Source organism: Lagopus leucura, unplaced genomic scaffold, assembly GCF_019238085.1.
Source record: "Lagopus leucura isolate 7727_CA_CO unplaced genomic scaffold, USGS_WTPT01 Super-Scaffold_100002, whole genome shotgun sequence".
Lineage (NCBI taxonomy): Eukaryota > Metazoa > Chordata > Aves > Galliformes > Phasianidae > Lagopus > Lagopus leucura.
In genome coordinates, this window is record NW_024962263.1 from 87,636,173 (window position 1) to 87,660,611 (window position 24,439).

The window sequence follows — 24,439 nt, forward strand, 5'->3', positions numbered from 1 at the left end:
CCACCATTACAGTTAGGCTAACATTGTTTCATTATGAAGCTGCTCTCGATAAAAGACTAGGTGGCTGGTAAGAGTTGAATGCCAGCATCAAGTCTTTATCTTCCAGTATGGAACAGGCTGTAGAAGACCACAGAATGGCCCTCATTCCAGCTGAGTTTGCTCCAGGCTCCCTTCTTTGAAGAAATTTTATTGCACAAAAATAGCACTAGAATACTTGAAACCGAGGTGTGGAAATAAGAGCTCCTTGTCAATTATAATGGCTGGACTTGATGACCTTGGAGGACTTTTCCTACCTAAATGATTCTATGAATGTAATTTCAATCTTGTAATAGGGCTGCAGTCTATTATTATGTGCACATCTAGAGGAGGAGCAAATTTTGGAGACACAGTGCCAAAGTACAACTAATGACCACAATTCAAATAATTAATACTTATTGCTTGGGTGAATTTAGCTCATCAGTTTGTCCACAGCAAAAGAAATTGAAAGCCATTGTATGTCATCCCAACCTGGCTTTGAAAACTAACATGCTGAGCTAAGGTAATGTTCCCCTCATTTCCTCAATTAGTACAACCTCTTCACAATAGAGCTGTAGCTTTCCCAAAAGCAGAGAGCCAAGAGGATATTATTAGGTGCTAAGTTCCTTTCATTTGCATCATGATGTAAACATTTCCCCAAAGGTACTTGCTGTCACCTCTCTTACACTATATTTACAAAGAGTCTTAGATTGTAGATTAAGCTCTGTAGTAAACCCTGCTCACGGAAAAACTATTTTTACCAGCTTTGATGGGGGCTCTGGAAAAATTATTTTCCCACATAGTTTTTGATAAACAAATATTAACTGTGTTCTGGACTTTTTCAATACCGGATCTAAGAAAAGCACAAGAAAAAGTGAAAAGATAATTTTTGAAATAATGCTGGAAACAGGATGTGTTGTCAGATATGCATTAAAGGGAAAACGGATCACAACAGGAAACGTTTCCCTGTGAACAGGTTGCTACAATTTTCCCATGTCAAGGATCAACGAAATTCGTCTCAGCGACTGCAAACATTATGCTGGCAACCATTGTATGAATAAAGCCGTGTTAACAGTCACAGCTACGACTGCACAATACTCACTACACTCAGCACAGCACTGTAGCTTCTGAGTGAAAGTAAAAAGCATTTAAAATGGATAGCTCAAGTGCAGCGTTGCAAAGATTGTTACAGAACACAGTATGGTGATTCAGCTGCTGGTTGTAATATTCACTTCTTACAGAAAAATCTGAATGCAGATATGCTACCAGGTGATATATGCAGATGATTTCCTCGTCATTTACCTATAACGGAGCCATTAAGGAAAAGTGCAACTCCAAAGAGGACACCGATGCAGAGAGCAAGGATGAAAGGCCGCCGGCGGCCCCAGCTCAGCGTGCAGCGGTCACTAGCTGAACCTATAAGTGGAGTGAAGATCAAGCCCAGGATTGGGCTAAGGAACCAAGTGAGGCTGTAGTACTGTTCAGGAAGACCTACAACAAAGACAAAAAGGATTAAAGTTATGTGGCATGCACCAAACGTTTTACTTTACACAGGGAATTTTATCATACCTTTGAAAATTGTGAACTGATCGTTCATTCACTTATGTTTTGTTCCCAACAAACAACTCAGTTTACATTTCTTATCAACGGGAAAAGCACAGGTCGTGTATTACATACCTTTAATTCAACAATAATATATTTAAGCTACTCAAATCACAATAAAGAGTGACCTAACAGTGTAATCACTAATCTACAATAATTACTACCCTCCAAAAAAATCACTTTTTTGCTGAACTTCAACAGCAGCTGAACATCACAGTGGTACTGAACATCCAAGACCATCCCTTGTAACCGAGTTATTAAAGACTTAACGGGCTGAGGATGATGGACAGCATCTGACTGGTAAGAAGAGAAGACCCCAAAGCGCTGCTCTGCACGCTCCACCACGGCAAGCAGTGGCCTGCAGATGGCAGGCTGGTCCAGAAGAGCCGCGCTGTGGTCCTCTGACATCTGTTCCCATCTCAGTTTATCAGCACAGGCCATGTAACCCCTCTGACAGGCTCTTTAGCAAAGCACTACAAACAAAACAATCAGTTGCTGGCAATCCAAGCGATGCCAGGGCTGAAAAGCTCGGTGTCTGTGCCCTATAGAGGAAAACCATACATTATTCAGAGCTGGATGCTGTGAGTGCAGTAGCGTGCAACCTTTGCTGGTGAGATCAACCTGCACCTCGTGCTCTGCATTCAGTGTGCTGAGCCATCCCTTAGCAGGCAGGATTATACCAATCCCTGCCCAGAACAGCCTAGGCTGTAAATCTGGAAGGCTAATCACCTGTTATTTAAAGTGTCATCAAATCCCGACCAGTGATGCTGACTTTCCATAAGATAAATCAGATTTTGCCAAGGCTGTAGTGATAACAGTAATTATATTACAGGAAAATAATAAAATAATTTTTTTTTTTTTCTCTCTCTCTTTTTTTTTCTTCCTGTAAGCTACCATAAAAAAAAAACCATCTGGATTCAAAATCCATTCTAAGGCCAAAGTCTACATGATTTAACTCAGCTTTGGCTTACACACAAGCTAACAAGTAATGCTGCCTTGATGGGCACCGAGTTATGGGGAGAGATCTGCATGTTCCAAGCCTGCCTGGCATATGCTTTTAGACCAAACATACCCTTCAGCACCCTGCCTTTCCCATGGGGAATGAAGAAAGCATATGATTTGACTGCCAACCCTGTCTGAAGGCAGCTGGAGGCTGCACCTGAGGCCAATCCTGCACAGGACAGTTACCACACAGCTTGTCTTCTTCTGCAGCAGGTTTTAGGTCTCTAAGAAATACAATCTGTGTTGGTACAGGCAGCACCTTGGTCACATCAGGCAAAGTATAGTGCAAAGTATCACTAGCAGGCCAAGGGAAGGAATCCTTTCCCTCTACTCAGTGTTGGTGAGGCTGCACCTGCTGTGTCCAGTTCTGCACCCCCAGTTCAAGAGGAACACGCACATATCAGAGAGAGAGCAATGGAGGGACAGAAAGATGATGAAAGGACTGGAGCACCTCAGCTATGAGCCATGGTTCTTGCACTGTTCCTCCAGATCCTGACTGCAGTTCCACCACTGAGCTTCTTTTACAAGTGCTCTCCTAATCACAGGTACAAGTCAGCAATCCAAAGAGAAATGCAGAGGAAACCTCCCACTCTCTGTGATTTTAACATCTTCAACCTCACTGAGCTCAACAGCCTTCCCAAAAGCACAAGTAGGATCAGGGTCTGTGTGCTTAACTGGTACCTCACCTGCTCCTGGATGCTGCCACTTATGCACATCTGCACTGGCATACAGAAGCTGGCTTGCTCCAAAGAAAATTAACTGTAGCAAAGTGGAGGCACGTGGCTCAAGGCATGTAAAACTAAATGCTGAGCAGGTTATGATATACTTAAGGTGGATGGTTTTTTTTGCAGGACATGGAAGGCACATCAATGCATAAACACTCTTCCCCTTTTGCTTCTGCAGGGCCATCCTTTTCAGAGGCAGTTACGCATCAGAGGTTTCTATTCTGTGGTGACAACTCACTGCAGCAAGTCTGTTTTAAAGAAGTCCACACACTGTGTTTAACCAACTGGAAGCAAACGCCAATGTAAGAAAATGGATGCAATCAAGAGGCTTCTTTTTTTTAATATTCCAACAGCCATTGAGACAACTAACTTAGCCAAAAGGCTTTGAGAAGGAAGACCTATTCCTGTTTTAATGCAGGCTGTAAGCTGTAACAAAAAGGAATGCTAGTACAGCAGGGAGCTGTAACAGGAGTGAGCATCTGTGGGCACAGGGGCTTGTACAGTTTGTTGTGAAGCACTGGCACAGGATGCCCAGAGACATGGAGGAACCCCCATCCCTGGAGGCAGTCGGAGTCAGGCTGGATGGGACTGTGAGCACCTGATGGAGCTGTAGGTGTCCCTGTGCATTGCAGGGGAGTTGGACTAGCTGGCCTTTCAAGGTCCTTTCCAACACAAATGATTCTTTGCTCCTATGACTGTCCCTCAGTCCTTGCTGCCACACTTTGTATCCAGACCACGGTGGCACTTCTCTGCTAGATGGAAATCTTAGCAAAAAAAGAGTTCTTGAATCATTACCTTAATCTATCTGAAACAATTACTTCTGCATCAAATTAAAACCTATTTACAAACCATAAAAACTGCACATTTCTAAATTGGAAAGAGGTCCTTTTGGCATGCTTTATAGACACAATTAACCAGCTGGCATAAAGATGTCCTGAGATTATTAAAAAAACACAGTGATTTTTACTGCTAGCATTACTTTGACTTCAGTACTTTCAAAGTAACTTTACGTGTAATAACTCAAAAGCAGGTTAAGGCCTGCATTCTGGTTTGATGTTACAGATCAGTAAACGAAAGGAAAAAAGGGCTTCTACTCAACCTCTGTTACATTTAGTCTTATCTTTCCCTGTATGAGTCAGAGGAGAGAGACTGAAGTGCTTACTTGAGAAGGTTTTATTTCCACTGATTGAAAAGGGTGATCTTCCCATCATGTACAATAAATCAAAGCTTAAATCCAAATATTTGCATTGAAAATGGCTTGCAAAAGATAGGAATCTCAGTGATTTCAAAATAGAGCTAGGGATGTATAGTAGCTTTTATGGAAAAAAGGATACTTAACCATGTATGTAAAATTTGGAGATCCTTCTTTAGACAAACCATTTCGCATTTGTTTATTGAACTTTAGCTGCCAAAATATGCATCTTTAAGAAAAAGAGGCCAAGATAACAATCTGTACAAGAATAGCCCCATGCCAAGAAAAATAGAAGAATTCCTAAAATTCCACCCTGGAGGAGCTTTCAGTGCTCCTCCAAATAAAGAGGAAAGGAATAACTTTCAAGTGACACAGGAGAGAGCTTTGGGTAGCTATCTATCAAAGCTGAGACATGCTATTGATAAGATGTAGCCTACCCAGTGAATCCAACCTCTGGTCTGTATCAAGCAGAAGCCTGAATTATGTTCCATGCCATGAAGAGCCTACTCTCTCCATACAGACTTAGTCATCTGCTCTGATGTTTGCTGGGAAACCAGGCTTCTGTAAAGCTCACAGCCATTTTCTGCCATGGGGCTTCCAGGAAAGAGCTTCCCAAGGCACAGAGCCACACTGTTCCATCAGGTGAGACTTCAAGATGTACCCTGTAGATATTCTTCAAAATACTCATGCTTCATATCAACAGACTACAGGACTTGCATCATTTCAAGAGTTGGGTTGTTTTAGTGCTACACATTTTGATATAAAGGAGAAAGTTCTACGGGGAAGGAGAAATCCAACCCCAGTGCTTCAATCTAATCCTAATGGTTCCTTTCTCTGTGTATGTATGCTGCCATGCTTTAGCTACACAACCACTGAATACAGTATTTTACAGTATGAAGACACTTAGAAGGCATCCAGGCCAGGACAAGATGACGATGAGCAGAAACGAATAGATAAAGGGAATATTTTGACACCAAGGACTTCCTTCCAATGTCCCCTTCTAGTGGCAAGGGCTTAGATGCAGCACTTGCTTAAAATAAACTTGGCTAAGATGAGGTGCCAGGCCAGCAGCCCCGTAGCATCCAGCCTCTGATGTGCAGAATAGATGCATGGATGGCAGTTTGGACTTTATGATTTTATGGCAGCTCTGCAGCGTGAGCTTGGCATCCAAATGTCTGCCTTGCCACAGCCTCTTACAGAGGAATGTAAACTGCCCCAACCTCTGAGAGCTGCTGTGCTCACCTGGAACAGGCTGTAACTAGGCTGGGACTGATTTTGGATGGCCAAGAGCAATATTGTGTAACAAACACTGTTAGTGGAGGCTGCTGAGACTCACATGCGGACTGGAAGGACAAAGCAGCTGCATCCCATTACCAACTGAAGAGAAAATAAAAGCATAGCCTTCATTTTCCACCAGTGTGCTTGCCTGGTCGGATGGTAGCTCCAACAGAGCTACTGCTGTGCATCAACTTGGGGGAAAAAGTGAGGAATAGTAGCTGGAGCATTATCATTTAGTGTTCTGTTGATGGCAAATCAGAGGAAACACTGAGAAAGAAAAACATACTGGATAAACAAGGTTAATATTTGTGTGCCATGAACTGAATGCAGAGCAGGTCACAAGTCAGACGCAGAAGTCCCATACAAATCAGTGAGAAAAAGAGCAAAACACAACAACAGCTTCTGTTAGCAGCGCTGACTGCCACTGAGACCCTTGTAATATGGCATTTCCCAGCCAGCTACAAACAAACAGGACACTGGCTTCTAGTAAATAAGGGTTTGTTTTTTCCCAGACAAAAAAGTGCCCAACAATAGTGGGACCAGCACTGCTCACGGTTCACAGGAAATGCTCACTGTGTCACCATCAGTCTAAGGGCTGCGTGAGGTCACGAGTTACATGGAAGAAAGATTAACTCCCATACAGCAGTTTCTATTCAAAACCTCTTTTTGATAAGTTCTATTGGGGGAAAAATAGTTCTTTATAAGTTTAACAATAAGATCTGATATGGGAGTAGGATGCTAAGTGCCTATTTTCATTCGTCAGAAATCATCACCTAGAGACTTGTTTGTACATTTAAAGTAAACACCATACAAATTTCTGAGCTCGCACAAGAAGCTGTCATGCCTTGCAAATACTTTTTATTCTGCTGTTTCATTTCTGTATAAAACACCACATGTTGCTAAAAATATTTTTACATTGATCTGTTTGAAACGTAGACCTTATTTTTAAAGGATTAGCAAGTAAAATGAGTAATCAGAAAGCTGTGACAATGGGAGAACCTCAGTATCTGCTCACCAATTGGGTACAAAAGAATCACAGGATGGCTTGGGTTGGAAGGGACCTCAAAGATCATCTAGTTCCAACCCAAGAAATGCAGAAGACAGTGTGAACTTTCAGTACTGGGGTCTCTGTATGAGGAGTAGGGATTTCAGAATGAGGCTGCAACCATTTCAGAACTGCATCCAGATGTCTGCTCTCTAAATATTTACAACACAGAGCTATCACAACTGGATCTAATCACAAATCTTTTTGCTTCTTGCTATTTGCCTTGGGTTTAAGACTTGAAATGGCTCACAGCTTCACGGGGCTCAGCGCTGACAAAAAAGCAATTCAAAGCAATACATGTTGACTGGTGGTCTCAACGCTCCACTGCTGAGCAGCAAGCACTCATATTGAGGTTGCAACTCCTATGAGAAACCTTCTGGCTTCTGGACTGAAAAAAAGCCAAGCAACAGGGAAGAGTTATGAAAAAGCAGCCGTTTCTCCTGGTGCCCACTGCTACAATGAACAGTTTCCCAACACGGGAGCATGAGCTTTTAAGAAGGAACTGCTTTCAAGTACTACTGGAAATCACAGCCTGATGTCATATGGGAAGCGAGAACCTCTCCAGTTTGCATCTCTGATATTACAGTATACTGTGATCACAGGGCTCACTGCAACTGCAAGCATGCAGGTGGGAAGACTCAGAACAACGCTGTTACCCTGAGGTTTTTAATTGCTGTTCGCTTTCTCCCTGAGTGCCTACCAAGTCTTCAGGCATCTCGTATTTGCTCAGGGTCTCAGAAGTGACCCATTGCCATAAACAGACCATAAAATAGAGCAATAGCATAACTGTGGCTTAAGTCTTTCCACTGGTAAAATTTACATCCTGAATTTCCTTTTGCGCCTGTCAAATATGAGCCTTTCTGCTTAGCTGGCAACATTCACAAGTTGTCAGCACGTTACATACATCTTACAGGCAGGAGTACGTGCTCTCCGCATTCTGAACATACTTTTCTGGAGCACACTGTCACCCAGTTGCAAGCAGTCCATCCTCTCCTTCCCCTCCAGCTTAGCTCCTGTCAGCAGGGATGTCTGCACGATGGCTGGGCTCACTGCACTGCTCAGCATGGCCGTGAAGATACAACTGTCTGCTGGGCTTGAATCAGCTGTGGGCCAGGAGAGCGGATGGATAAAGCACGTCGCCACTGTTTGGATGGAGATATTAGCTTTGAAGGGAGTGACAAGCATGAGAACAAATAATTGAAGGGATGTTATGAGGACATAAAAACGCAGTAGTTTGAGGGCCTCATCTCCAACAGCAAAACACAGAAAATGATCTCCAAAGCTATCAGCAAAAGGGACAGCCTGCAGCCTGCCCTCAACGCATCTGGAAAAATTTGAGGAGCAAAGAGAGAGGGCTGGAGAGATGTCTGCATTCTTCTCCCACTGCCTTCACCACTGTGATATCCAAAAGATTAGTTTCATGCTTTTAAAATGCACCTGCATTGCTTCTTTAGTTGCTCTGTGTCAAAAGGATGAGGCTATAGACAAAAGGATCCATGGATCTACATAGAGATAAGTGAATAAATAATTAATAGAAATATTAGAAGGATCAAATCACTTCAGAGATGCTGGAAAAGCACACAGCATTTTCTTAAAACCTTGACTTCAAATCTTAAGTCCCCTTAGTCTCCTTAGGATGCAAACAAATCGTGCTTTGACAGCAGAAACCACTTCTGAAAATGTGGCACTGATGACAGCAGGCCCTGCTTGATACCACTGGCTGCATGCCATGCCTACGATGAGAAGAAGAGCCATCCACTTCCAAAGAACAGTTTGAGCAGCCCAACTGGCAACAAAATGATGCTCTTGCTCTCCAGTAGCTTCAGTACAAAGCATCACTGTGTGGCTTCACGTACAGTCCTGGAATGTTTTTAACTAGAAGAGTAATATCCCTCCTGACCAAGCTATTTTGCCTTTTGTTACAGCTTTTGGTATTACCCATGCAACAGTCTGCAAGCAGCAAGTATGTTGGGTCAAATGACAGACCTGAAGGATGGGATTAAGGAAACAAGTGACAGGCTTCTTAGAGGATTTCATCATCCAGTTTTCCAATTTCCTTTCTCAGTTCAATTACTGCTTCTCAGCCTCCTACAACTGGTCCTCCCCATCTCTTACTTGGCAACTGTGGGAGTCAGCAGTGTTTCATTAGGCTCAGCAGCCATTCTGCCAAAGTTGCAGAAAGGTTTATATGACTTCTCTGACAATTTCTATTTTACAGCAAAGTTTTACAGTGCTGTGTCAGGAAAGAGAAGCATATGTTAAGAGAAGTGAGCCAAAGGTATGTGCGAAAGGGGGAGAGGGGAAGCAAAATCCTGAGAAAAGCTGAGCTCTGAAGCATCAGAGAAAGAACACGTGCACTGAACTGCAGTCAGGAAAATATGGTTTTCTTTCAGCATGGTTATAAGGGCTGCCAAGTAAAGCTTTACAAGCTCTATTGATTTGTAAGTTTGTAAACCTGTAGTAATTCAGGTAAAAGATTACTTCCAGCTTGCTACCCTTGTAACAATCCAACTTTCTACTTTCTTAACCAACATAATCAAGACACAGCTGACAGTGTTAGCTACTCCTGAAGACAAGGAATGAAAGGCCAGACGTATGATATGCTCAGAGAAAGACCAAAGAATCAATTACTGTTGTTGACCTTATTATACTAAAAACCCATTGCTGAAACCAATTCATTGGGGTTTTCTGGATTACCTGGGCCATCTTCGTTGGCTCTTAGGAAACTTGTTATCATGTCTTCCTCAGAATAACCAGTATTCAGAAATCTATCACTTGGACACCAACAATGAATTTGCATCACAGCGCTAAACGAGCTGAAATGGAATACAGATTAAAAGCCTAGCAACTTCCAGCATGCTTAACCAGCAGTAATAAAAGCAATTCCCATTAAACCTCCATTGAAGAGCAGGTCCAAAGGTATAACAGAGATGTATGCAAACCCATATATGAATGCAGCAATCAATTAATTGTTGTGCCACAGTAATCCTTCCTCTCCTTTATGGGCCGTAATTAAAATGCATGAGCTGTACGTGATGCCCCACTTCTCTGTGCATTACGTAACACTGCAGCACTTTGCCGCTCCGTTCGCTGCAAGATTAGACATCAGCTACAATGACATGTGTTGCCTGAAGATATACTGCATCCCAGTTTATCCCAAGCTCGATTGTTTTTCATCACAGCTTCAACAATATTGGCAAATTTATAAACAAAGGCACTTCAGCTCAAATCCCCAAACTCAAGAGACTTAAGATACACAATATAAAATCTTTTAGAACCACTCATAAGCCTGTTATCAACAGTGGAGCTTTTGTTGCAGTGATTAACACATTAATACCCTGGGTTATGGCCATCTACTACGTAGCTGTACCAAACCCTAACCGAAAAGCAGTGCTGACACCTATTTTTCCTTCACGTCAAGCCAAACCTCAATGGAGTGAGTGACCTTCTTCCACCCTATAAGAAGTCTGGTCAATGATCAAAACGATCACAGCATCATACAACATCCAGAGTTGGAAGATACCCACAAGGATCACTGAGTTCAGCTCCTGGCTCCACACAGCATTACCCCAAATCCAAACCCTGTGTCTGAGAGTGATGCCCAAATGCTCCTTGAACTCCAGCAGCCTGGGGCCACGATCACTGCCCTAAGTAACAAAAATAAGCCACAGCAGTGTAGAGAGCATGGCCAGGATGTCCCAAATTTTATGAGACTCGCAGCACAGCATTATGGATTTGAAAATATTATGCTCACAAAGGAAACACTAGAATGGAAAGAATCACCCAGATATTAAATTCTCATTCATGAAAGCATTAGTTTATTCCTGAAGCATCCAATTCTACCCAACCAACCCTCAAAATCCTGAAAAACCAGAAAGGTTCCAGTTGACACTGGAAACAAGTTGACACTGCCAAACAAGTGACTGGTGCATACTTAGCCCAGCACAGCATTTGGTCAGGAACAAGGAGAAAGGAAGGCAAACAGATCTGAGGGCAGGCAAAAAAAAAGTATTTTTGTGAAGCAGGCAACAGGCAGAGTATGATCAGCACACCATTCATGTCCTTGCATTGCAAGCAGCAAAGGAAACAGCTCATTTCCAGCCTCAGGTTACATGGTGTAGTAAACACACTACGTGTGAGTAAAACACAAGGAACTTGTCTTTGCACATCGACAGAAATCAGCTTCTTCAGTTTTTAGGTTTGACCATGCTTGGAAATCACACAAAAACAGCAACTCAAGACGGTGCTTTTTGGCTTGTGGGCCCCTGCAGATGCCATGTGAGCACCCAGGGATTACTGACTGGACAGTTGATCTCTAAATTTCAGCTGGGATCACATTTGCATAGTCCTTGTGAGGGTCAGTAAACAGGGCAGGCAGCTCCTCCTGAGTTACCCCAGCTGACTTAAAGCAGAGCAAATGTAATAACTAACACACGTGACAGGTATCTTGCACAAACTTCATTTCTAGCAGACATTTGTCCAGCTGGAAATACCCAGGCTGCTCAGAGGGGAAGGGAGGTGGGCTGGTCCTACCTTGAGCCATTCATGTCATGCAGCCCCGAAGCTCTTTTCTCCCCTTCTTAATTCTCAAAGGCTCCCCCAAAAGCCTGCAGCCCCATAAAAGCCTTACTGAAAGGGTACTGCTAATTGTTTTTATGCTGCAAAATCAACCCTCTGCCCTTTCTAAAGCCTTTAGGACTATTGGATTGTTTGCGGTGGGAATAAACGCTCTGCCAGCGATCGTTTCTGTCACAACTGTGCTACTGGGCAGCCCTACCAGCTAAAAGGTCAGCACAGCACAGTAACACTGCTCACCGTTCAGTTCTTTGCTATTTTAAAGCTGGTGCTGAATTAAACACATCGGTGTTTAACGCACCGATTCTCCTCGTTTGTTATTCATTGAGCGTTTAAGAAGAAAAAAAAAGGAGGAATTCTGAAAATAAACCACACTAAGCTCCTAAAGAGAACGACGTTCCTCTATGCAGTTGCCTTTAATGAGGTTAATTCCTCACGTAGCTATATCGAGTGAAACACAAATCCTGTTAGTGCTATGCCTACTTGCTTCAAGTGAACTGCGCGTTTCAGTTTGGAAGCCTGGTTCCTCACTCGCTCAGATCCCTGCTCCAGGAAAACAGCCTTCACCAGGGGTCTTAACAAGCTCTACACATACAAATGCTAACAGCAGGACTATCATATAAAGCTTTTTAACCAACTGAGGGCTTTTTCTGCCCCCCAAAAGTGGTCTCCCCTCTATGGTTACTCATCACACCAACTGCCTGCCTTTTAAAGTACTGCCGAAAGCAACAGATTAAATTTATGGGGTCTGATAAAAGAGACATTGGTGTTTATACAGCCTGCCTCCAACTTTCTGAAATACCTCCTTCTATAAACTTGCATGTTTTGGCTTGAACATTAACGCAACTGAAGTACGTTCTACACGTGTTCCAGAGAGACGTAAACGCATAGCTGATTTCAGAGTCATAGAATGGCCTGGGCTGAAAAGGACCACAGTGATCATCTGGTTTCAACCCCCTGCTATGTGCAGGGTCGCCAACCACCAGACCAGGCTGCCCAGAGCCACATCCAGCCTGGCATTGAATGCCTCCAGGGATGGGGCACCCACAGCCTCCTTGGGCAACCTGTTCCAGTGTGTCACCACCCTCTGAGTGAAAAACTTCCTCCTAATATCCAACCTAAACCTCCCCTGTCTCAGTTTAAAACCATTCCCCCTTGTCCTATCACTATCCACCCTCATGAACAACCATTCCCCCTCCTGTTTATTCACTCCCTTCAAACACTGGAAGGCCACAATGAGGTCTCCCCAGAGCCTTCTCTTCTCCAAGCTAAACATACCCAGTTCCCTCAACCTTTCCTCACAGGAGAGGTGCTCCAGCCCACTGATCATCTCAGTTGCCCTCCTCTGGACCCTCTCCAAGAGCTCCACGTCCTTCCTGTACTGGGTGCCCCAGACCTGGACGCAGTACTTTCAAAGTCCTCTAAATTATAAATTATATATATATCTTGATGGAGCACCCCAACAAGATAGCAAACACTTCCCTTCCAAATACTCAATTGATGAAAATCAGGCCCCAGTACGGATAACACAGAACTCTTTTCCAAACAGCCAGGCAAATTTGTCTCATTGTGAAAAGCAGCTGTGCTGTACATCAGTCTGCCTGTAACCTTCGTGTTGCTGTTTGAACTTACAAAAGATAGGCACTGAAATCCATGCGTGAGTTACAGGAGGACCCACCAAGATGGCATCATTCCAAATAGGCAGAACTACAGAGGAGAGAAACAGACACTGAATTCCAACAAGCAGCAACCTTTCATCATTGAGTTCCATGGGAAAATAAAGAAAGGGAGAAAGAAAGAGTACATCTGCTCTTCATTTGTGCCACAGCTTGGAACAAAAGACAAGATCAGATGTTTTGAGGCTGCAGAGGCATCTCATCGCTACATAATTTGTCATATCTGCATCACAGTATGATAAACAATCATTTTCAGGTCACCTGATGCAGCCCGTGTAAGACAGCAGGTATGCCTGTAATGACTCCTCCTTGCCAGAAAATGCCTGGCGTGGTGAGAGCTTACTCCCAGCTCTCCAAATCAGGCAAAGAAAACACAGGGAATGCTGCAACCGTATCCACTACAACTACTCCATGCCTGTAAACAATCATTTATCTGAATACCAGAGGTACTCTGCTGCCTTTAGATTCGTGAAGGTTTATCCTAGAGCGTCAATGTTTAGCACTGATTTTACAATATGCAATTTAAACTTAATTTTTTAGCCAACCACATAAACTGTGAAGAGTGAAAGCTCCATCTCTGCTCTCAAAAAAATAAAATAAAATAATAATTTCTAGAAGCATCCAGACAAAACATTTGTAAGAGATATTAAACACCCCTAGACCAAGAGCTCATTTAAAGCCAGCAGAATACACTGGGAATTTGCTGGTTATCCTGAGGGCAGGTGCTTAGTTCTGATAGACTGAATTATTGAAAAACCATTGTTGACAGAGCAGGACAACTGATAAAAGGAGGAAATCCATGTTTTTAAACAGTCTATACATGAAAAAACACATAGAAAACGATCCAGCTCTGTTTATTGCTTGAGTGGGAGAGACTAAGAAATCAGGATCCGGGGGACAGAAATCCAAGTTTAAGGTAATTTCAACATAAGGCACACAAAATTTATCATCGCATTAGGAGAAATTGCACTGCGTCACGATGGGACACTTGGCAAAGACAGTGCTGAGGGCAGAGCCACACTGACTGGTGTTCTCTGACTGCAGCGCTGGAAGCAGCACTTCTATGGGGAAATAGCTTTATTTTAAGGCTCCTTGAGGTCAACATGAGAGATATCTCTGAAGATGTGATGTGTGTAAGGACAGGTGAGACACGTTACAGTGGTAACAGTCATTTACAAGACCTCACCTTATTCTTTTTTCCCCAGTTTAGAATTTCAGGTTGTTCTGATTGGGGGCAAGTAAGGCTTTCTTGTCTGATGAGCTCTTTTCGATCCAATTTATTTCTGTACAAAAGCAGCTCGTATTCAGTTGTAATGCTCTGAATTTACTACCCTGCAAAAACCCCACCATAAACCTCCAGCAGATGATCACCAAATGTTAAGAGGACATTGCCTGGTTTATGCATTTATGGAAAAAGATGCGTCTGTGCTGCCCTGTACCCACTGCTACTCAAGAGTTCAGAGAGTGACAGGAGCTATTGGGGATGTATCCAAACCCATGTAAATAAGATCTACGACCTGATTTTTCCATGTTTAATTAAATAGACTTGTATTAAATTTTATCATCAGACTGAATCAGCAGCTCAAAACCTTTCCATTACTTTCTTGCAAAATAGCCTGCAGGAAGCATATCTGAAACCTTCTCAACTGTTGTTTCGTTAAAAGAGGATGACTAAGACAGAATCCCAGAGGGTGCATCACAGCAGAAATGCTATTGCAACAAGCACACAGGAGACTCAGAGGAGAACTGAGCTTAAGGGGTTGCAGCTTTGACAATCCTCTTGAAGCAAGCTTTATTAAAGCATTACGTGATTTGGCAGCAGCCTGTTGACATTCTTTTCATTTCAGAAGTGGCCTTAATTTTATTTCCTTGAAAAGTAAAGACTCTTGTTCATTAAGGAGTACTTTTTCTCCCTTTTCATAACTTGATTCACAATCCACGTTCAATAGAAAACCCTCAGAGACCTGGCACAGCCAAGCGCACAAATTTCAGTTCTGCATTTACAGGTCTCTATCATCAGAACTCATCCTAAAAGTTGAAAGGTTTCTTTCTACAGTAAGGAAAAGGCAATTGGAAAACTGCCTCGCCCGCAATTACTTGGTAATAAAGAGGAAGGAAGCACTATGGTGTTGCATCTGTTATCACTACGCTGTTATCACTACAGAGTTACCTCTAAGTCATAGGTGAGGGTCAAATTCTTTTCAGACAGTACGGGAAGTTCTGTGTGCACTGTACGTGTATTTGAAGCTTCACCTGGCACCGTGCTGTCCTGAGGTCTGTTTAGATACGAGTACTAAAAGCTGAGAGATTTGGCCAATTTGGCTGCCATCACACGTGGGTTGGAGGCAGATTATGAAGAAAGGTTCATAAAGGGTCATGTTTGAAGCCACTGGACTTTAGCACATGCTCACAAGACCTGAATCTGCCCCAGCTTCTCATCTCCCATCCTTGTTGCTCTATGCACAGAAACAGGAGATCTGTTTCCACTCTCAGTAAAAGACACAATAGATGTCAAAGGATTCTCCCACATCTCTTCAAAAAGCCTGACCTCTCCTAAACCTTGGCTAATGAAGGTAAAGAGAAGGCAGCATGCTGAACACGAAGGATTTACTATTAGATAGAAGCAGCTACAGAAGAAAAGAGATATTCATTCCCTTCTTAGGGGGATGATTATTTCTGGAGGCCTTGAGCTCTTCCCACACATCACAGACTGAAGTGTCAATCTCTGCAGAAAAATAAAGGCTTTGAAGAACATAAATGGCAACAAAATTAAGAACTGCTTTTAAATTTTCATCCCCTCACAAGTGCTGACAGTGTGCATTGTCACACAATTTGCTTTGTCTTGCACATTGTGATTTTTCTCTCTGTCCACAGCTCTCAGATGTCAGTGTTTCCTCTGATACATTGTTACTCACATTGCCTTCAGATTACAAAAGCTTTCAAAAGGAAAACGAGAAGGTTCAAGGTGTTCTTATGCAGAATTTTCACTGCAAACACTCTATGCAAGGAATAAAAATAAGCCAGTTCTGTTTTAATGTTCCCACAGAAGATCGGGGACTTTCACTTAAGACTCAGAATGGGAGAAAACAGTGCCGAAGTATGGCTGGTTTTAGGTAGACTTGTGCCTCTGAAGGACAGATTTGGTGTCACTTTAAGAGAAAACAATAAAAGGACAGTTTTATTTATATACACATATACATAAAATAAAAGCTCCATAAGTAACAGCTACTGCACAACCTACAAACTACTTGGCATTTGCATTGATAGGAAATCAAAGCCCATGCCCCTGCCTCTATCTTTCAAAACCCTGGAGAATTGCACAGCACCTTCTTTTAATGCCTTAAATAAATCCTTACCCAAACCTCTTACAAAAGGCTGCACTTTCAAAAACTGCTGCTGGTGTAAACTTAAGGTCAGAAGGTGTTTTATGCAAGAGAAACACGATGTATGATATGAAAGTCTCATTGACCTGCTTTTGGTTAGGAAGACAGACAGTAAAATTAGTATTACACAACTCTTTAGTAGACACAAAGTTAGTCAATAACTAAAAAACGATGGGTGGAGAGGTTTTATAGGGCAATCAGCACTTGTCTCGAAGGCACAATATCGCAGTTTCATACATTCCACCATTTGAAATCTGAATTCCAACTTCACATGACCTTAAGGACAGAATCTTCAAAGCTACCAAGGCTAAAGCGTGTGTTCAATTAAGAATTTACTAATTCAGGTTCTCTGGAGCCACTGTAGTTCAGTTGTTGTCCACAGGTCAGCTGTGTAACAGCCCTCCTCCTCAGCATGGGTCAGCTTCAAGGAGGAATACAGATCTGCAATTCACTCTCAGCATCCTGGGACAGAGATGAGGAATAAAGGTGACAGTGAGCTGAGCTGAAATTAACAGCTTTTCTGTTGAAGAAGCTCGTCCATCTGCAAGGTTTTTTCGCTTGAATGATAGGCAGCCTCTAAAAGCTCATCCATCCCTTTGTTTCCATCTCCCCCACCAGATCTTTAAGGTTTTGAGATTGCCTTTGATCTCAGGCTCAGCCTTGGGAGACAATCTCCTTCCACACAGAATTGAGTCAGCAACTGATACTTTAATTCCTTTGAAGAAACGTACCTAAAGGCCAGCTTATCGTTAACATTTCACGCTTGATTCTAACTCTGCCTCCATAATCTCCTCTTTACCTACACTCATTCCTCTCCGACAGGTACCAATGCTGAATTGCAACTGGGAGACTGACTCCTTCGTAATGAAAGTTCACCCCGTAACATTAAATCTTTCTGGGGTAATGACTTCCCAGCGACCACGTTGAGATTTCTCAGGATCAGCAGTTTCTGTTACCTCTCAGACACGCTTTTTCCATACTGGCAATTTCACATGAACTACATTTCAAGACCCTGGAAGCACAGTCTTAAGCTTTAGGCTGTAGGAATTTTCAGTGTAAGATAATGCAATTAGTCACAACAGTTGAGAAAAAAATGTAGCCAAGGACTGACAGTTCAAGCCCCAAAACAGCTATCCCACATTTGAGACAGCAGTAATGACAGCCTTCTGTCACTTTGAGAGCACACAATGACATAAATAGTTTCTTTTCCAAATGAAATGAGCCACGTTTTGTACTCTGCTCTGCTGAGCTCAGCCTTTCTTTATATTAGTATCTATTAACTAGCACTGCAATACTCAGTTTCCAGGAATACTATTCCTTTGTGTTATTGCCCTAAATGACACATGCTCAGGGTTAAGCTTAAAACCAAAACCCTCAACATTTAATGCTAGATCAGCTAACATTCATTACAAGAGCCCATTAAATCTCCCAGCATAACAGAATAATGCCATCACAGACAGGCACTCCAATACAAAATACATTAAAAAAAAGCCATTCTTGCTTCTCAGACCTGATACATTTCAGTCAGTTTCTACAATATCACATATTCGATGCACACCTTAGGTTAAAACATAGCAATGAAAGACTTTTTACAGTAAACTTAATGACACTGTAAAGGTAAGCAGGACACAAACTGCTCGTGCTTTTCCTTCAGTAAATGCACACTGTTTCTTTCTAAATGTGCTCATGTAATGTACTTAATAATTTACGCAGGGGAATGAGGAACAGTTTTGGTGCTGACAGTCATTTCTCTGCCTATTAACTATTTATAGGGTAATGCTAGCATTGGAAAGAGCCTTTGAAGCAATAGCAAAGGTTTGGCAAAGCTTTCATCGTATTAAACACAAAATGTGAAGCTTTGTGTTCACAGCTACCACCGCTCATTTGTCACATAGGAATTTCTTCTGAAAGCAGAAGCCACCACAAGCCACAGATTTCTGTCCTGCAGCCTTAATGAAACGGTCACAGATCTCACCTTCTGCGTCCTGATTTCATTGCACAAGTTTCTTTAATAAGCTGCATTTCTCCAAGGTTAAGCCACATTGGTCATTAGTTTCTCCTCACTTTCATTCACAGAAATTACTATACAAAATCATTTCCAAAACGGTTTGGCACCCAAATTTTCCACGACCTATTATGAACTGGAAGGAGGTTCAGAGATTGAATCCCTCGAAGCCAAGATTAACGATGGAAGAAAATACACTGCCATTCATAAACAATAGCAGGATTTTAACTCCTCTGGCTGATAAGCAGTATTATGTACCAGATGTTTCGGAAGACAAAGGTTTCCTCATGCTCGTATGTAATTTATAACATGGTTGAGATGAGACAGAGGAAGCAACCAGCAGTTGGGATGTCAGTGTTAATGTACAGAGCATCCTAAATAGTAGCACGAAATCATCCAGCTTCTCTAAAACCCTGAAGTGACACGTACACACACCAGAGTGTGTGACATTTTATTTTCTCGCATAGTTTTCACAATGGGTGAGAGGAACTGCTGACTGAATGAGCCTCCAAATAAAGGTTGATGAAGATTTCTAGAGAAATCTTTCTACTTTTACAGAAGTACCAACTAATACTGTTTCATCTGAACTCAGCTTGCTAGGTCTCATATTTGGCATATTTATGTTCTCCAAAGTATTCTAAGCAAGTTATCTTCTTAATTTTGAATTCCTCTGCTGCAGACAGTAAGAAGTCAACGAACAAGTTAGAATAAATTGTGATGTGTCTGGCTTGCTCTTGTTGCCAAGCTACTAAAACCCTTTTATGGCAAAACTGTTAACAAGCTGTAGTTGCACTTCTGAGAACGCAACGTAGCATCAATCTGAACACGGCAATAAAGACAAGGATTACAATCCTTGAAGGCATTTTGGTGGGTGTACAGCATTCAAGGACTTCCAGACCTCTCTAATTTACAGCATCCTCTGACTCAACCAGCTCCCACTGCTGCCTGGAGCTCTTCTGTTACAAATTCAGAACTTCTGGAAATTGAAACACATTTACAACCTAACCACTGAATTGGAAAGGAAGGACCTCAAGGGACACCTCCTACAGCTGCTGGAGTCTGGCTTACACAACAACAGGTCGTTGACCTGCCGGAGCATAACTTGGAAGGTGTGTGCTGGATACTAGAAGTTTCTCCTCAGAGCAGACAAGCCTCGAACAGGCTGCTCCTCAAGGAGGAGATGGAGTCACCGTCCCTGGAAGCGTTCATCAAACGCGTAGATGTGGCACTGCGGGATGTGGGAAGTGGGTGATGGGCTGATGGTTCGGTTAGGTAAGTTTAGTGGTCTTCTCCAACTTGAATGATTCTATGATTTCAGCTACCAGAAAGTCTATTTGAGGTGTGGAACACAAGTTCAAACCAGAAAACTTAATTCCTAATAATTAATGTACATCTGAAAGGAGGAGTCTGTCTTGCACACTCCCAAAGACTTCTGGTTGTTCAGTTTACCATGTGTGAAGTTTGCCAGCTGAGTCACTTCTCCATTTGCCACTTCTCAGAAAGTTTCTCAAGCCATACTAACCTCACACTGAAAACAAGTGAATGTTGTTGCTCAGGGAGGTTGTGGATGCCCCATCGCTGGATGCATTCAAGGCCAGGCTGGATGTGGCTCTGGGCACCAGCCTGGTCTGGTGGTTGGTGACCCTGCCTGTAGCAGGGGGGTTGAAACCAGATGATCTTTGAGATTCTGTTCAACTGAGGCCATTCAATGATTCATTCTATGATTTACCAGATCACAAAGCAGACAGATGTTGAGGTTGATAAAAGTAAACTGAACCGTGTAAGAGGTAATTACAAAACAGGTATATAAAGTCACCCATGAACAGCTTAACCCTTCAGTGCAGCCAATGTTATTTATTCCTCTGCTGAAGGGGAATGTGAGCCAGAGAACCCAAAATCTAACACCTGTAACCAGCTACCTCCATTTCAGCTCTACGCAGCAGTGAACATCGTCACTGCATCCCTGCGGTCTTCTGTCGTTTTGCCAGCTTTTCTAGAAACAAGTGCTCTATTCTTGCTTTCCCTTCCCCCAAATCCCAGCTTTATTTTGATCACTGGGGTTAGGGAAGGAAGGGAAGAGATATTTTTCCAATTATCTGGAGGAAACAGATTTGCTAGAAGAGCTCACAAAAGAAATGTAAACTAGCGAGTGATCAGTAATCAAAAGGATGGTTTGTTTATACTGTCTGACCTTAATCATTGGTAAGGTAAAGTCAACTTAGCCAGCTATACATTTTAAACATCCAAGTGCCAGCACAAACAAGAAAGCAAGCAAAAAGTATAGGTCACTTACAGAAGTGGGGTCTTCTCCACGCTAAGCATGACACAAGTACTTTGCATGCATGGTTGACAGTAATTGAATCAAAGCTCCTAATACAACTCAAGTAGCTTAGACATCTGAATTTGGACTTATCTAAAACCAAAATACCTTACAGACATTATGAGCTTTCTTAGATGAAGATAATACATGTTTTGTTCAGCAAGTCAAGTCAATTAGAAAGCCTCTATTTAGAAAACACATATAATCCATTCCCATTATCATTGAGAGATCAAAAGAGGGGCACATGAGCTCCAGGAATGAAAGTTTCCAGGAAATCTTGGAGCAGCAACCCACCAGGATCTCTCACAGCTCTGTCTGCATCGGTTATTGACTCATCTGCTGATCTAAAATAAATCCACTAGTAATTTCATGTGAAAGTACATTTTTAACTGCAAGAAGAGTGCAGGAAGGAACATGTGCATTGGCATGCTCACACATTTTATCTCATATATACTTTTTTTATCATATGAAATGTTTCATTTCAAAAGCTGACCTTGAATTTTTAAAACAATGTTGTAAATGCTGTTCAGTGAACATTTTAGAGACGTGGCTGGGTGCTTCTCGTTGCCTACAAGTGAGCATGGTAAAGGAACAACTGCATGTGTAAGCCAAAGCAAACAAACAGTATTCATATATTGTACATACTTCTACACAATGTAAACACATCAACTTATTCACATGCTCCGTGCAGTGCTTCCATTAACACTCATGTAATATTTTCTGATATCTGACAGAGAACACGATTTCCTAGATTTGATAAGGTACTATGGATACTGGAAACAGTTTATTGGCAATCTAACTACAGTACTCACCACAAAATCTAACACTATCTACTCCTATTCCGATTTCTCTTTCTCTTTTTTTCCCTCAAGCTATTCACGTCATGTTTTATTAATATTTGTTTGTTTGATCAAACTATGGACACTAACCAGATAAAACAAGACTCACCAGTAGTTTAAAAGAAATATAGCACTTGGTTAGAACTCAGAAAAGCAAAATCATGTAAGCAGTTATTCTGAAGCATTATAACCTGAGGCATTTCTCCATAAATCAAAAACAGCTTCACTGAAGTCTTTTATAGTCTAATGCTGCTAGTTTTGAGGATGCCTATCTTTTAATAAAGAGTTTTAGATATGAATTCAGATCAGGTTAAGTGTTTACAGTGAGAAGCAATATTAAAGAAGACAAATGCAGACAGAACTCCTCCCCACTTGAACATGGTCACATACTGGATCCGTAGCACAGCCAAGGATGAAAAACAAAACCCTTTTTATTCTGCAGCTACTGGATCACACTTCCTTCTGATTTCACTGAGAAATGGTGTCTAAAATATTAACAAAAAATGAGAATTACTTACCAATTTGTAACAATACAGGCGTTACCAAAGCTGTCTCCATGGCATAACAAAATTCCCTGCCAAACATTACTGCACCATGCATCACCCACAGGCGTATCGGTATCCGGTCTATGGATCCTTCACTAATGGTCTCCTCTCTACTTTCATTCTCCTTGTTTTCTGGTTTCTGAAGCTGTGCCACAGGTAGATCTTGAACTTGCATAGATTCCGAGTCAGCATTCTGGGGAGCCATTTTCATTACCATAAAAATATATATATATGTTATATCTATATAAATAATACTACCATAACTCCACAAACAAGTTAGGGTGTCTTCTCTTTCACCTTCTGTTCCTCAGGCAAGTAATGCTTATATTCCTCTTGTACAAACAAGTATCTTGCAACTTCTTGTGTAGATACGAGACATAAAGAATGGAAAGCTATTTGGTAGGAATTTCAACATATGGCTTGCTGGTTTACTGTGAGTTAGAGTTAAAAATCCATAATTGCCATTCAGTTAATACCAGTTTCATAATTATTATTGAAGAAGTGCTGAAGTTGTTATTCTTGCTACAGAGAGGTGGAAAGGCGACACAAAGAGGTGCTCCACTGTTAATCCCCATCGAGTGGCTGATTAATCTGCAACAAAAAGCAAGCATTTAAAAATTTCAATAGTATTTTCTCAGGATATTGTGCCCCCCCTTTACCATATACCCTATTTCCTGCTTCATGCTTTCCATTGTCCTTGCCTCGTGTAGGGGCTTTCATTCCACGGTCCCTCCTACCCCTGAACTTTCCATTGAAATGCCATTGTTCTTCATGTTTAAATGATGCCTAACTGTACTCCTGTGTGGTCCTGCACAAAGCCACAGAGGAATATATATATCAGTGTACATACATAAATATATAACAAGCATATCACGTTTGCCTGAGACCCTCACAACATCCAGCACAGGGCTAACAAACTCTGGGAAATTAAGGCAGGTTCCATTTCGGAATCAGCATAGGATATTCCAGTACTAAGCCAGGAAGATGACTCCTATGCCAGGAAGATGATTCATAGATTGCCACTTGCTCCCTAGCCACGCAGACTTGTGTTCAGTCTTTTGGAAGTTGCCAGCTACCTTGCACCTAAGATCCCATAGCTCCCATGACCTTATTAATACTAGAAAGTCAACTGCACTGATAGAGAAGCATATCACTGTGCAAATTGAGACCAGAATGATATTCCTCAAGCAAACACGAGCAGAAATAAGCTGTTAGGAATATAATTTGAAAGATTAGTATTTAAAATATTCAAAATTTCAATGAAGTGATATCCACAGTATACACATCTTTCTGCACACAAGATCTGAGCAAACCTTCATACTCTAAGGAAGGAGAGTTTTACGAGTAGAATGGTACAAAATATGCCACTGTACATTATTTCTGAAATATATTCCAACCAGCTGACAAATCTTTGTGTGCTCTAGCATAAACCAGACCATTGGGCAGAGAATGTAAAATAGAGACTGAAGAAAGTGGAGACATCAGCAGCTCTTGTTACCGTGACCCTACAAACACACCATCTACTGGAAGCGTAGCAAAGGAGCATCTCAGGAGCTCCTTCCTGCTGATACCTACCTCAGAGCTGTACCCCAGAGGATTCTGTGTACGTAATTTGTTCATCCACCCAACAGCTTTTTTTTTTTAGTCTGGGTTTTTCCCCTCCCAAGTTACCCCAAATTACTTAAATTTTGAGATCTAATGACCGCAATAACAACGTAAGCCTAGAATTTCCTTCTGAGCTAGTCAAATCATGTGAGAGAAGTTAAAATAAATTACTGAACACATGTTATAGGGCAAGGTTTAATTCTCAAGCGTTTTAACCCATTCGCAATAAACAGTTCACTACATACAGGTCTCAAGAAAGCATTTCTTCACTCATTCTGTACTAAAAGGAGTTGAGATGCACTGCCTAGGGTTACTAAATCAAGGCCCAGACAAGTAATCGGTCAAGCTCTTCATAAGCTCCTTGGTTTCTCTGAAGCACTTCCTTCTCATCACCTTGGATTTGCATATGGTAGAGTTCATTTCACAGAACAGAATCATTAAGGTTGGGAAAAAAACACAAAGATCACTTAGCCCAACCATCAACCCATCCCCACCGTGCCCACTGACCACGTCCCACAGTGCCATATTTATCCCTTCTTGAAAGCTGCCAGGGACGGTGACTCCACCACATCCCTGCTCAACCTGCTCCAATACCTCACTGCTCTTTCTGAAAAAGAATTTTTTTCCCCATA

The 24,439-nt window shown here is 42.0% G+C and overlaps 1 protein-coding gene across 6 annotated transcripts in view; it reads right to left on the reverse strand.

Annotated features, from left to right (window-relative positions):
* The window catches only part of SLC45A4 (solute carrier family 45 member 4), a 65,626-nt gene that overhangs the window by 13,904 nt on the left and 27,283 nt on the right, over positions 1-24,439 (reverse strand). For 5 of the 6 annotated variants that reach the window (XM_042868637.1, XM_042868636.1, XM_042868633.1 and 2 more), the window contains exons 2-3: positions 22,176-22,793; positions 1,318-1,506 (exon numbers count right to left, since the gene is read on the reverse strand). In XM_042868637.1, the coding sequence (XP_042724571.1) occupies positions 1,318-1,506; positions 22,176-22,419 (433 nt within the window). In that variant the 5' untranslated portion in view covers positions 22,420-22,793. Of the gene's footprint in view, positions 1-1,317; positions 1,507-11,392; positions 11,578-22,175; positions 22,794-24,439 lie in introns of those variants that run through there. The other variant, XM_042868638.1, reaches the window with a different exon arrangement.